Source organism: Amaranthus tricolor, chromosome 2 (assembly GCF_026212465.1).
Source record: "Amaranthus tricolor cultivar Red isolate AtriRed21 chromosome 2, ASM2621246v1, whole genome shotgun sequence".
Taxonomy (NCBI): Eukaryota; Viridiplantae; Streptophyta; class Magnoliopsida; order Caryophyllales; family Amaranthaceae; genus Amaranthus; species Amaranthus tricolor.
In genome coordinates this window covers 37,444,228-37,459,228 of record NC_080048.1, presented here as the reverse complement: position 1 = coordinate 37,459,228, position 15,001 = coordinate 37,444,228, and the positions used below count along the sequence as shown (strand labels likewise).

The following is a 15,001-nucleotide window of genomic DNA, read 5'->3' as shown; positions in this document are numbered from 1 at the left end:
CATAAACCAAAACTAATATCGACAGTGAGCAAAGAACAAATATTAGCATAGCACATCGCTATGATAAACTTTGCAGGAGTATTATATCCTCGATAAAAAAAGAACCTATGAACTTTGCGGGGTAGGCTGTGAGAAGGGTAACTAGGTATGATTCGAGCCTTGAATCATTTCTAAAAAGTAGTATTAGCACTAATTGTGATATAATCGAATTCTCGGGCTTCTTTTTGAATTTTAGTAATGGTAAGAAATATTGGATTGGATAGCTTCAATGCACTTCAATAAGAGTAATTGAATTGAATATATGGTAAGAATGTTGTAATGTAGAATTTGATGAACCATTTTAGGTCAAATTTGAAGATTCAATAGACAGAAATTTACTATAAAAAGAAATGTTTCAACTAAACGAAACTGATCCAAGTATAAAATTGACAAAAGAATATGAGTATGCAAGGTGTTATATTACAACAATTTATCAAGATGTTGATTTCAAATCTTGTAGAACATATTTGATACACTCTATAACTAAGATAATACTATACGAGTCTTGCTCTCTTGACCATACAAGTAACAAGATACAACTCCTTGACAACCAACTACCCTATTAAATCGATGGTTAGGAGGTTAAACCTCCGAACATAATACATAATATCAACGGATTAAGCGTTGGTATCGTTAAAACTAAAAGCGACCAACAAAAATGATAACTAAACTTATCAAATTCCAAAAAACGTAACTTATCGTCCAAACAAAAAACAAAGGGAAAAAAAAACAATCCTTCATCAGTTTCTCTATCCCTTTTATGTTCTTCCTGTTGCTTGTTCTCCTCCTTCCTGAATGCAATGTGCTTCCTACATATATATATATTTATGGTTTGTGATGACAACAGCCATTTTGAGTCGCCCCATTTGATAGACATTTGCACGAAAAACGTGTGACAATAAACACAACAGTTTATGCACAATCCGTGCATCTGAAGCTTACTTGAAAGAGACGGAATTTGTGCAAATGGCGGTATTTGATGCTGATAAGATCATGAGAGGGACGGACGCCTCTTGAAGGATCAAACGATACTAGATGATGGTACCAACATAACCGAACCCAACGATGAAGAAGGTGATGCTTTGGAGGAAGAAGTAGATGTAATAGCTCCATTTGCCATACATGAAATCGTAGCATCCGATCAGGAACAAGAATACTCCAACTCCCAACTCCAAGAAGTTCATTCTGTCAAGTTTATTTTCCAGGTTAACATCAGTTCAGTAAGAAATTTCTCAACTAAATTTACGTGTACTTGTTATTTATGTGTGAAGTTACAAATGTTATTTGGTATCAAGGGTTAATCGGAAACAAACTCTTTGTTATCATTAACAACGATCAGGTAGCGTATATCTGACTCCAAACCGCAAACCCTGCTTAGGTGGGAGCAATTAATGGCATTGGGGGTAATGAAATGTTTTGCTGTCCTTCTGGCACCGGTTACAAATGTTATTTGTTACCAAGAGTCAATCGGAAACAACCTTTTTGTTATCGCTAATAGGGGTAAAGTTGTATCCAACCCCCAAACCCTACTTAGGTGGGAGCTATTAATGGCATTGGGGTAATAAAATGGTGTGTTGTCCTTCTAGCATTGATTACAAATGTTATTTGCTACCAAGGGTCAATCAAAAACAACTTCTTTGTTATCTTTAACCGGGGTCAGGTTGCGTATATCTAACCCTCAAACCCCAAACCCTGCTTAGGCGGGAGCTATTAATGGCATTGAGGTAATGAAATGTTGTGTTGTCCTTCTGGCATTTGTTACAAATGTTATTTGTTGCAAACGGTCAATTGGAAACAACCTCTTTGTTATCACTAACAGAGAACATGTTGCGTATATCTGACTCCCAAACCCCAAGCCCTGCTTAGGTGGAAGCTATTAATCGCATTGGGGTAATGGAATATTGTGTTGTCTTTCTAGCATTGGCTAGTAAGCTACATTTGGCGGGCTGTAGTTTGACTTTGACAGAGAGCGTAGTTAAAAAACCGAGAAAAAATGGTTAAATAATACCTGTCTACAATTTTGGATCGAGCTTTCTTCACTGCAGCTTTAACACTAACTGGTTTATCTTTAGCATTCGCCTTATTTTTCTGGGAATCACCGAGTTTCTCAGTCACAACCCATTCATTAGCTCTGCCTGCTTCGAGGAGGCCAATAAGTGTCGCTTTAGTCCGGTGTAAGGACATTACATTCTCAAACAAAATCCAATAGAATAGCAAGTGAAACGATCTGCAAACTTAAGCGTGAAATTCAGAAAACCGACCAAAAATAGGCAAATCGATGATAAATTCTAAAAAGAAATGGATCGGGAAAAGACCTTGGAGTTCCGACAGAGTTTAGAATGGTAATAATCGAAGGGATGTAAACCGATCCCCAAATAGGAACTTCAACTTCAGGAATAAGTATTGTTAAAGGAAGCACTATACAGTAGAAGAAAAAGGTGACCATATGAGCTGTGATCTTCCTCACTAGGAAGAAACTGTAGATTGTATACAATTTCTTCCAAAAGTTCACATTCTGCAATCCAAAATTTTGTAAAAATTAGTTGAACCGATTTTTTCTGTATATTCGATGTATTAAAGATAAGGAAAAATTACCGTGAATAATACAACCTTTCGTTAATTTCACTACAATAACACAAAATAAGCAAAATGTTATATTATTTCTGGTAATTTTGTACTAACCTTGTTTCTAACAATCTCCATGACCATTTTCCTGAACAAATTGGCGGGGCCACAGGACCAACGATGTTGTTGAAAACGAAAGGCTTTGAAGGTACTTGGCAATTCACTTTTTACCTGTTGTATGAAAATTATACATTGTTACACAAGAGCCATATTGATCTTCTATGATCATTCTCGATGGGGCCAAAAAATTACAGTTCTTTGGTTTCGGATTACACAAATTCACTAACTATATTAAAATGATTCATTTAAACATGTGGGCCTTTTATCTATGTGAAACTGAACATGACATTTGCTACTGCCTACTGTTGTTATTACTAACAAGATTAAGGTTGATACAACCGAACCCCAAAAACCCACCTAGGTGGGAGATGGTAACGGCACAAGGGTAACAGAATGAATTGTTTAAGTTATATTGATCTCCAAGTGTTGTTCCAGCCTCGGATAAATGGTTGATACAACCGAACCCCAAAAACCCGACTAGGTGAGAGCCAGTGACGACACTAGGGTTATAGAATGTATCATTTAAGTTATATTGATCTTCAAGTGTTGTTCAAGCCTCGGATAAATGGTTAATACAACCGATCCTCAAAAACCCGACTAGGTGGGACTCGTGGGAGCCAGTGACGACACTAGGGTAATAGAATGTATTTAAGTTATATTGATCTCTCAAGTGTTGTTCTGTTCCAGCCGCGAATATATGGATTATATACCTGAAGGTCACCAAGATAAACGAATTTCCAGCCACGAAGACTAGCTCTAACAGCAAGATCCATGTCTTCTACTGTCGTTCGATCCTTCCATCCTCCTGCCTCGTCAATGGCAGCTATTCTCCACACCCCAGCAGTCCCTGCACGAAACAATGAAGATCAGGTATCAATTTTCTGTCTTTGTTCGATTATTTAAGAGCGTTAATCTTGAAAATGTGCATTAATCTAACAAAATCTCACATATCTTTCTCGTATTATCAATATGGTCTAATTAATTCTTTCAGTAAAGGTAGGAGTAGAATTTATTTTCTTGCAAGAAATTATAGTTGGATTCGTACTAAGCCCAGAAGCAGGCTTTGTCCCTAGTTGCCTATCATGTCGTGTCGTATCGTGCTTTGGTGGACCAAAATTGGTTATAAAATGAAACGCCTAGTGTGTCACATCTTTTTCAAAAATTGGTGAATGTGGCACGCCCTTGGTGGGCAGCGGTGTGTAGGGCCATCATCGATTCGTGCCCGACATGAGTCCATGTCTAGTCAAATGGGAAAATAGTTAGAATAAAGGTCAAGAAAAATACTCAAATTTCACTCAATAAATTTCATCTAAAAGTTCTCACGTTAGAAAATAAAATGTAGCAAAATAGATAAGACAGAGAACAATAAATAATAGAAGTACGAATAGAAGTATGAAGGTACCATTGAATCCAAAGAAGGCATGTGTAGAAGAGCCAACTTCTTGTTCAACTGTAAAATGGTAATCAAGAGACATTTCTTGCATTCTTGTCATCAAACATTCATCTGCATTCACTGCATTTTTAACATACATTATTCAATAATGTTAGTATACCTCCAATTATACAAATTTTCAAATAAAACGGTCTAATGGTAAGATTAATTCTATTGGGCTGACTCAATATACACTTATTGTCTTAAAGGGATTATTTACAACTTTAAAGTAGTCACTTTTTATAGTCTTAGAGTGAACACTTATAACGTTAAAGTGTTCATTTACAATTTTAAAGTAATCAATTAAAGAAATGAATTAATTAAATGGGCTCGTCTAACGATGAGACAGTCTCATACAAGAGTTGTTGCTCCAATTATTGTTTAGCAATGGCTCAAATTAGTACACATATCTCCCTTTTGCTCTCTTAACCACACTTATGACTAACATTAAGAGTAAGTGGGGAATCACTCTCTTTATCAATTAGTTTGCTTCTTAAAATGACATATTATAGATTAATAATCTTTATCATGACAAAGTTTAAACTCAAAAGAATAGAGAAAGATAAAGTCATTTAACAAATCAAATCAAGTGAAGGTATTCAAAATATTATGAGACAATGGGTGTGGATAGCCCACATAATAAATCATTTCTATAGAGTTTAAGATGATGCTTGCTATTATAGATCAATCGAAAATAATGCTTTTGGTATGATAAAAGTATAAGACTAATAACATTAAGAGTGTTCGGCAAATGAAATTTTGAATGGCTTCTGAGTTTTGATTATTGGTTTTTTAATTGGTCAAACAAACCAAAAAGAGTTAGTTATATGGTTCTAACGAGAAAACCAAAAATGACAATTAGTTTTTTTATGGCATATTGACCCACTTTTTATCAATAAATAAACACGAAGCAACTAATCAAAACCACCAACAACTCTAACCAATAACCATTTGTCAAACAGATCCTAAGTTTATGTGCGTCTAATCATTATGCAATAATATTTAATAATATTCTCATAATGAAATGCTATCATACTTAATTATTAATACATTAAAAAAGAAAAAAGTGGTTGGTAGAATAGCTTATTTTAACACAAATAGATGATTGAACGGTCAATCCATCTAGTTCCAGTGTGGTAAATTAGTTGCAAAAAGAGTTCATTGTTGTGATACAGATAATTTCAACAAGGTGCTTTTAATACATGGGAGGTTCTGAACATGTTCAACATGTTCGATCGTACAGAGCCCCGAAAAATTTGGGGCCTCAATATTAAATTACTTAAAATATGTTAGGTGTTTAAAGATATAAAATTGTTAGAAAAATATTATAATTTTTAAAATTATACAGATTTTTTATAGAATTTGTCAATTTTTTCTCCGGTTTTAATAGCATATTCAAATCAATTAGTCAAACTAATTGATAAAATCAACTAATCATCAGCTGTTTGATAAACAGCCTCAGAAATAAATTTGTTCCAATTGCCCTACAACAAGAACATACCCATTACCAACTCCACAACAATAATTGAGGCTTACTAATTGTGAGTTGGTTAATAATAAAAAAAATGGTGGAGCACCACTAATGTAGGACAGATGTGTCGGCGGAGAAAGAGAAGGGTCCCACAATTTTTGGCAGATTTTAATCAGAGAGAAGATGAAATAGTGTCAGTATTCAGTAAGCTTAATATTACGGGGGTATATTACCACGTGCTTGTGGGGTTGTCCACCTTCTTCTCCTCTCTTTACACTTTTCTATCCCATCAGACCCATTATGCGAAATTTACTCGACCTTATAACTAAGTTCAATTTGACTTTGATCAATGTTAAAAATAATTTATAACTAAGTAAAAATCAAAAAGAATATAAAATTCATTTTAAATCAACTCAATAATCCAAATGAACATAGACAACTTTAATAGTCCCTGTGATTTTCTTTTGTTGCTTTTAAGTGTTTTCTCTTAAAGAGAGAATTTTAATTCTTTTTAAGGATATGTATTAAAATTCAAATATATTCATTTAGAATTTTCTTAAATTTGTCGTAACACATAATTTTTCAATAAAGTTTGAAATTTTTATAATTTTTTATAATGCGTATATATAGATATTGAGTCTCAACATTACTTTAAAATGCGTGCAAGGACAAAACAAAAGGAATTTTTAACAAAAAATAAGAGAATCTCTATTTGATAAACATAGCAAGCTACTTGGATGTGAAGGGAGGAATTTTTTAATTTAGTTTTAAAATAATCAGGCTTTAGAGTAAAGAAAAAGAAACGGAACACTTTAATTATGCCTTAAAACAAAATCAATTAGTGATACTACATGCATTAAAAGATACACAAATTAAATATTTCTTTTGTCTAAAGAGTTTGAAAATATTTCTATTTTAGATATCTATTTTGAGTAATATAAATTTTCTATTTTAATCTTGTCCACATAATTTATTGTCATATTATACCTTAATTATAATTAATACTCCCTCCGTTCTTTTTTGATCTTCCACTTTGGGTTTTTCACACATATTAAGGAAGATAGAATCTTTGGGTTGTAGTGGGTATTATTTTAATTAAATAGTAAAGTGAAATAATGATTGTATTGAAAGTATGAGGTTGTAGTGGGTATTATTTTAATTAAATAGTGGTGTGAAGTAATGATTGTATTGAAAGTATGAGAGAGAAAATAATTATAAATAAAAGAAAAGGTAACATTAAAAGAAAAGGGGGTTTTAAGGGGTAAAATTGGGATAAAAACTTTCTAAAAATAAAAAGTATTATAAAGTGGAAGAACTTATGAAACTACTCGTTATAGTAAGGTGGAACAACTTAAAAGAACGGAGGGAGTAATTTTTTATTTAAATAATTCATAAACTGTGCTGAACACGAAAATCTATCTAATTATTTTCTATTGAAAATTCAAAGAAACTAAGGGAATATCATATATCATAGCGTACATATTATTTCATATGTCTAATATTCTTCTCAAATTACACCACTTTTTTATTTTTAAGTTGTGAAATTAATTTTATAAAATTTTTTTTGACATGGTACTACTCTCCTTCTATTAATCTCGTCGACAAACTTATTATCTCTCTCTATATTATCCACTTGTTTTATCATTTATTTATTTTTAAATTATTCTCTAACTTACTTTTTCTTTTCATTAATTTTACCGGAAAAAAAATGACTGAGAGCATAATACAGCTAGCTAAGACCTTGGGAACATTTAGATTCTCTTATTACTCCACTTGTTTTTCCTCATAGTTTAATCATTAATCCACTTTTTCTTATTAGTTAATTTGGTGTAATAAAATAAAGTTATTGACTTGTATAAAGTAAAAAATATTTAAAAATATCTAAAAACTTATTTTCTCACTCTAACTCATCCATTCATTTATATAATCAACCTATATTTTAGCTTATTTTCCAATTACAAATAAATTTTTAGCAAACTCCAACCTTTAAATCTAGGATTTTTGCAAATTACATTTTGTAAATTTTATTTTTGCATGCAGTCATGACACCGGTTTCGGTGAATTTTTCCTAATATACCCTTTAATTGGCTCCCAAGTCCCATTAGCTTTTCCGTAAATTCAAAGGATATTTTGGAAATAATTCATCAAAATCCGATGACTTGGCTGTACTAGTATTTACTTTGGTAAGGTGAAGGTTGTAATTAAAAAAATAAAATTTTAAAACTATGATTTGTAAGTCAAAGGGTATTTTGAAAATAAAACTTTTTTTTTAGATGTTGAAAATAAAACTTTAAAACTACAATTTGTAATTCAAAAATTAAAAATTTACTCTTTCCGTTCCTTTAAAATTGCATCATTTCTTTTTTTGGACAATAGTCCATCATTTTATTTTAATGTCATTCATACATTTTAATTCTCTTTTAATTTTATCCGTATAATTCATTTTCTCTCTTTATTAATTACCACTTTTCTAAAAATACACCAATTCTTTTTTGATGCAATTTAAAGAGGACATAGCAGTAGATTTTCCTCCGTTCTGAAATACTCGCTGCATTTGAGTTTTTACGCAATCCAATGCATTATTTCGATTGTTTATAGATTGAATTATATACGTCTAAAAATTATAAAAAGTTAATATGATAAAAGTATACGATTAGACGATTCAAATAAGATCTCATTTGACTATATTTTTCTTACATATTAACCATAATATATAAAATAAGTTTCAATAATAAATAGTGTCAATAATAGAAACGTAACCAACACTTCAAGTGCAGCAAGTATGAGATAATAGAAAAGTCGACCGAGTTGATGTGGATATAATGAGACAAAAAGAGAGCCATGATCTAACACGTTAAAGGAGAGGGATGACCCGTGATTGGTGGGTACCCAAATTGAAAGGAACACCCTCTTAGTTTTTTCTTGTGCATATTTATAGTTCCCAAGTGTCACCCTTTACCCGTCACCTTTTACCTTCCTAAACTATGCAAAGTTCACTAGTTCACGTATATGAAAAGGATTGCTAGCATTGCAAATTATTAGGGTGAACATGGTTTGGTACGGTTCATTTTGGTCTTATACTAAAATCAGACCAGATAAAAGATTTTGGTATAAAAATTAATTTTTAAAATCAGACCGGACCATTTAAACAGGAATAATGTGAGGATGTGCTTACCGAATCTCCAACGCGCTTGAACAAGAGCGATTTTAGGGTTATACATTAAGAAAGGGATAGCTCGTCGGAGATAATCGGGTTCAGGCCGGAAATCTGCGTCGAAGATTGCAACGTATTCACAATGCTTAACATAATCCCTTTTTAACCCTTCCTTAAGAGCACCAGCTTTATAACCACCCCTAGTTTCTCTTATTTGATATACAATGTTTATTCCTTTGCTAGCCCATCTTTGACATTCTAATTCAACCATATCCTGCAATTATTTGCTTGTTTAGTCCCATATTAATATTAATATTAATAATTAAAGTTTAATAATGAAAAATTAGCAATATTGCACTTGCCCATCATCAATAATTAACCTATCACTTTTCATTTAAAGTCATTTTATCTCCAATAGAAGTATTAGATTAGGCAAACTACTAAACCTACATGATTACTCTCTTTTTTTAATTAAATAATATAAAATATTCATTTTGCTACATGAAAAAACTTTTAAAACAATATAAGTACAAAATATAAAATAAATCAATTGACATATAATCTAGTAATAAATTTTCAATTTAATTCCATTTTACTAAAATGTAGTTTAGAAAAATGATATATACATACCTACGAGATGTAAATAAGCATAAATTATTTTTTTAAATAGAATTAATTGTTAATTTTTGCAAACTATTTCTACATTTAGCTTCTTATTTATGGACCTAAGGATAGTATTATATACTCTTTCATTAATCCTTTATTATATATAGGACTTAGATTAGACATATGAAAATTTTGAAAAAAAAATGATTCAATTCATTATTTATGAGAATTTAAAAACGTTTTTTAAAATAAGACATTTTTTATAATTAAAATCACATCTTTATAATGAAAAAATATACTTCTATCGGTTAAACTTAGTACACTTATTGAGTCATAAAGAGAGTAGTTATTGCACGTTATTTGAAACAATTATTAAATACAAATAAGAACAGAAAAAAATTATTTAAAATAATCCGATCAAATAATTTAATTTTCCACTGCTTCGGCACCCCACTTCTTTTCACACCGTATATGCTAGAAGCAAATATATATTAATAAATTTCAAAAATTAGATTATTTGATAATAATCAATAAATAAGATCATTTATGGTGAATGAGTGGAAAATAAATTAATTTCAATAATTTTTAAAATTTCTTTTTACCTAAAATAGAAATAGATGTAAAAAGACAAATAAAAATAAAAATGTTTGAAAACTTATCGGGAAAAAGATGAAAATATAATTACCTTGATAACTGGGTCGGTGGAGTCATCTAGCACTTGAATTACCATACGATCAGCTGGCCATGAAAGGTTACAAGCAGCTCCAATTGACACTTTGTAAACCTAATCAATTTTACCCACCATTTAATTAATTATAATATAATGCATTAAATATTAAAAATTTACAAAGATATCATGAAATTAAGTAATCAAATTATATAACCGACAACATTTTTTCATTGACATAAACCAAATCAATTAAATTGCACTTACTCCATTGATTTTAAGGGGATTAGGTAGTTTTTTTTCTTTAGTTTGATTAATTCACTATTCCCTCAATTCTCTAATATTCTTTCTATTTAGAATATTTTACTTAAAAGGAAAGAAAAATTTATTTAATGTTTTTGATACATATTTAGAAGATAAAATATACCTATGTGAAATTTTGTTAGATTCGTCTTTATATATAAACTTTTTTATTATGTATTTTTTTGAATTTTTTATAATATATATTTAGAGATATTAAGGTTTAAATTTTAATAGAAAAAACAAAATGTAGGAAATAATGTAGACCGGTATAAGGACAAAATTAATGAGAATTAAACACAAAACCTTATTAAAAATATAATCATAGTAAAGAATCTTTTAAAATGAATGCCATTTTTAATAACCAATTTAAAAATCCTAACCATAGTAAATACTAGAAGTCTATTAAATCTATTTTTTTCATTGCTCAATTAAAAGCAAAAATTAATGGTGGAAATTCTCTCATAAACCTAATACATCATGACATTGTACTCAAAAAAACTAGCAATTAATTTTTCGTTATAAAATGTCACCATCTTTAGCAACTAATCAGACAAAATATATGTCTATGTCTTTATACTCTATGTCATATACTCTATTACGTCACCTCACACGAAAGCACTTTAAGCCAAAATGCTAATATTTTCACATAAAACGAGAGACAAATAAAATTCATAGACATGGCTTCTGATACCATTTGAAAGAATCAATTTATATTAAGACGAGTTTGGAGTGAATGTACACAATCTTAATCGTTTTTATGTAGTAAAATTCTAAGTTCAATTATCACATATTCATCTTCTTCAGATGTCCACCATGTAATAAAAAAATAGTAAAGATAAAATATAAGAAAAAGGGATACCTCTCTTTCATTAAACATAGGGATTTGAATAAGAACATGAGGGAACTTATTAGAACCCCCCATTTCAATATCATCAATAGAATCAGGTAATGCTTTCCAATTATACCTTTTTTCAGGTTTCTTCCAAAAAAGCTTTACCAAAATAATAACAATACCCATATAAACTCTTTCACAAAACAACATTAATGACATTGTTAAACAAAAAACCACACTAAGCTTTAATAATGGCACTATTAATGGTGCTTTAATCATCTCCCACATTAACTCTAATTGTCCTGACATATCTCCTCTTGCTTGTAACAGCTGATTTTGAATGATTTCTACCATTTTTACCCCAAAAAAGGGGGAATTTTCAGGGGGAAATACAGGGGATTTTCAGGGGTAAAAACAGGGGAAAACAGAGGATGTGTTTGATCCTTGATAATGGAGATGAAATGGGGGTTTTGGGGTTGTTTTTTTTATGGGTTTTTTGAAGCAAAAATGAAGATCTAGAACTTGATATAAGTTTTTGTTTAATTAAATGTTATTTATTCCTTAAATCTTCAATGATTTTTTTTTTTTGTGCCAAACAATACATCTCTTTCCTTCTATCAATGTGAGTAGAAGCGAACAGAAAGTATTGTGGCACTAGATCAAAGAGAGAGAAAGCATAGAAAGAGAGAGTGAGAGAGAGAGGAAAGTGTGGGTGATGGGAGTGAGAGTAGAGCAAGTGATGATGAGATAGTTTGTAAAGGTTTTTTTTTATAGGTGTACTCTCAGCTCTCTGAAATAGTATCGTACTCTTAGCTCTGTGAAATAACATCCATTGTGATATGTTGTATGGAAAAATATTATTGTCTGTAATTAGTATTTTGATATGTTGTATGGAAAAATATTATTGTCTGTAATTAGTATTTTCTATATTTTTTTCAAATGTCTTATTTGTTTTTTACATGTTTATCAATATACTAACTCAATCTTTAATATTTCTAATTAAACATAACTAAAATTATAAAAAAACAGATATTAATACACCTTATGTTGAGATAAATCAAACAAGTTGTTGATAAATAATACTCAAAAAGCAAAAAAAATATTTAAAAAGAAATAGAGAGAGTATAATAGAACGAAGGTAGTATTTGACATTGACAAATAGCTCAATGCTAATAGCTTATTTAAATTGTTGATTTTACTTTAGTTGATTTTGAACACCCTACGATTTGTAACAATATATTAATTTTAGCCAGCTAATTTAACAAATATCACTATTAAATAATTTTATTGTTAAATCATCTATTAATACCAAAATGAGGTATAATTATCCCATAAATTGTTTTATCAAATACTCTAATAGTTATTTTAACATTTAAGCAACAATTGGTGATTCACTAACTGCGTCATTACATTAATTTTCCCATCTCCTTAAATGTTAGTTTAATACTCCTAGTTTTGCTTTTTTTTTTTTCTATTTTTTACCTTTAAAATATCTTAAAATACACATTATAACTTAAGTTTAATTCAAAGAAGATAAATTTTAGTTAAGAAAAATAAAAATAAGTTTGATTACAAAGAAAGAAAAACAAAATTAAGTAAAAATAGAGTTTAATTTAAGAAATAAGAACATCTACAAAATATTTTACAATTTGGTTACATGATCTTTCAATAAACGTGATTGAAAAAACTTTAATTGTATACCCTAAGATTGAGTTGTATTTTTCATATACATCTTGAAGTATACTTCTCTAGTTACTTTTCCATAACTCTACTTCATGTTAATAAAAATCATAAATCTTTTTTCATTATCTTATTCATTTATATTACATTTGCTTTTTCACACCTCGTAATGTATGACTTCAATTGTTAATATTTCTAATTTTGCATATCAAAAAATTATGGAAATCAAAATTACTAAATATTGAATCGTGACGATTTAAACAAGATCTCATATAATTATGTTTTAACTTATAGATTACGAGAATATAAAAGTCAATTTGCTTAATGAATAGTGTCGAAGTTAACAATGTTGCAAATAAATAAGAACGGAGGAAGTATGTGGTAGATAGTCATGGCATATAATAATATAGGTTTTCATTATCTTATTTATATATATTATGTTAAATTTTTGCTATCGTGTTTCAGTTACAGTGTTAATGTGTGTTGTTGGTTGCAAATGTCTTTCCAAGCTCATTGTGTGTCACTCACTCTTCTCTTTGCAAGAACCTATTTTTTGAGGATAATTTGAATGCACGCATTTTTTCTTGTCCACTCCTTAAAGAGAGCATGGGTATAATTTATTCGCTGGCCTTCTTCCTTCGAACCTCGACTTATATGGAATACTGAATAGCTAACTCTAACTCCCGCAAATCAACTAAGTTTAAGGCGTAATTGGAGGGTTGGTGTAGCCGTGTAGTAATTTGCAATCTTAGGTAAGTAATTCAACCATTTTTTGTCTCTGAGCCACCCTAAAGCAGCAAAATTTGGGTCGGAATATTAAATTAAACAAGACAAAAAGGTTGATGAATGGCTAATAAAAACTGACATATTTCGACGACTTGTTCCTCACAAAATTGACCATAAATCAAACTAACCCATTTTATGGTTTGCTTTTTATCTTTTGCTACTTTTCTTTTTGTCTTTCGTTTGCTGGAAATGTTCTTTTCATTGACGTAGCAAAAAAATTTTAAATGAAAAGTCTTATGGTGGAGAGGATATTAGAGGCCTTCAAATTTATAGGACTCAAATATTATATTAGATTTTTTTGTTAGAGTATATATATTAGACCGTCATGTTACCATAAATTTAAGTTTTTTTGTTAAGTTGGTGCCTTGACATGGTATCAAAAATCAATGTGACAAGAGGTTATTGGTTCGGATCTCAAAATACCTCTTATTTAAAGTGGAATATTAAGCGCTAGGTATGAGGAGAGTCTTTGTTGCTTCCACACTTCTAGCCTAAAGGCCTCTTATGTGAGGGGGTTTGTTAGATTATATAACGTATCATACGGCCTCAACCATAAGCTTAAAACTTTTAGTTGATTTGGTTCTGTAATATGGTATCAGAATCCAGCGTAAAAAGGGATCACGGGTCAAATATCAATTATCCCTCAAACTCAAGTGGAATATCTCACACCAGAACTGAGAAGGGTCTATGCTACATCCACACTTCTAACCCAAAGGCTTTCATATGAAAAGGTGTATTAAAGTATATAATATATTATAGGATCTCAACCATTAGCTTACCCCAAAATATATTACATATCCTAACACTTTTAATTTAAGAAAATAGAAATAGCGCAGGTCATTGACATGCTTCATTCTAAACGTAAGACCCAAGTTCAAAACTTGTTAGACGCTAATTAAAATAATTAAATGGCTTTAAGTACTCTCTAATTGTTGTCTTCTATCACCAACAATTTTTGACGGTGTTTTCTACTTTTGATGTTCGTTGCATTCAAAGGCCTCACAAGCATGTTATCAGAATCTCAATTCAGATTTACGATTCTGCAACTCTACAATTTAAAAATAGACGAGTAATAGATATTTTAAGCAAACACTCAATAATAGTAGAATTTTACGATCATAACAATATCAAAAATATACGTGTGATAGGATCATAACTCCATTTTACGATTCTACGATCCAATCCTACAAAGGCAGTCTTAATCATAAAAAGAGATTTTTATATTCTAGTTTTTACTTACATATAAAATATAAATTAAAAATATATGTTATCAATACGATTATGAAAATTTATGTACTTATTGATTCACAGTTTATAAATGATTATCAAGAGTATTTTTTGTTTTT

At 30.2% G+C, this 15,001-nt stretch overlaps 1 protein-coding gene across 1 annotated transcript; it reads right to left on the bottom strand.

The window, feature by feature from the left end:
• Positions 1-425: 425 nt before the first annotated feature.
• Positions 426-11,998, bottom strand: LOC130805055 (glucomannan 4-beta-mannosyltransferase 2-like). The gene is made up of 9 exons (XM_057669662.1): positions 11,217-11,998; positions 10,073-10,171; positions 8,803-9,055; positions 4,127-4,237; positions 3,435-3,571; positions 2,722-2,835; positions 2,355-2,554; positions 2,048-2,266; positions 426-1,224 (listed from the first exon to the last, which is right to left on the bottom strand). The coding sequence occupies exons 1-9, from the start codon at positions 11,541-11,543 to the stop codon at positions 1,071-1,073; spliced, it is 1,614 nt and encodes a 537-aa protein (XP_057525645.1). The 5' UTR covers positions 11,544-11,998; the 3' UTR covers positions 426-1,070.
• Between the last annotated feature and the right edge of the window lie 3,003 nt (positions 11,999-15,001).

Coding starts and splice junctions, on each gene's coding strand:
- LOC130805055 (XM_057669662.1), bottom strand. CDS start 11,543: ATGGTAGAAATCATTCAAAATCAGCTGTTACAAGCAAGAGGAGATATG. Junction 3,572..4,126: donor TGCCTTCTTTGGATTCAATG/GTACCTTCATAC, acceptor TGTTTCGTGCAG/GGACTGCTGGGGTGTGGAGA. Junction 1,225..2,047: donor CGATCCAAAATTGTAGACAG/GTATTATTTAAC, acceptor TAAACTTGACAG/AATGAACTTCTTGGAGTTGG.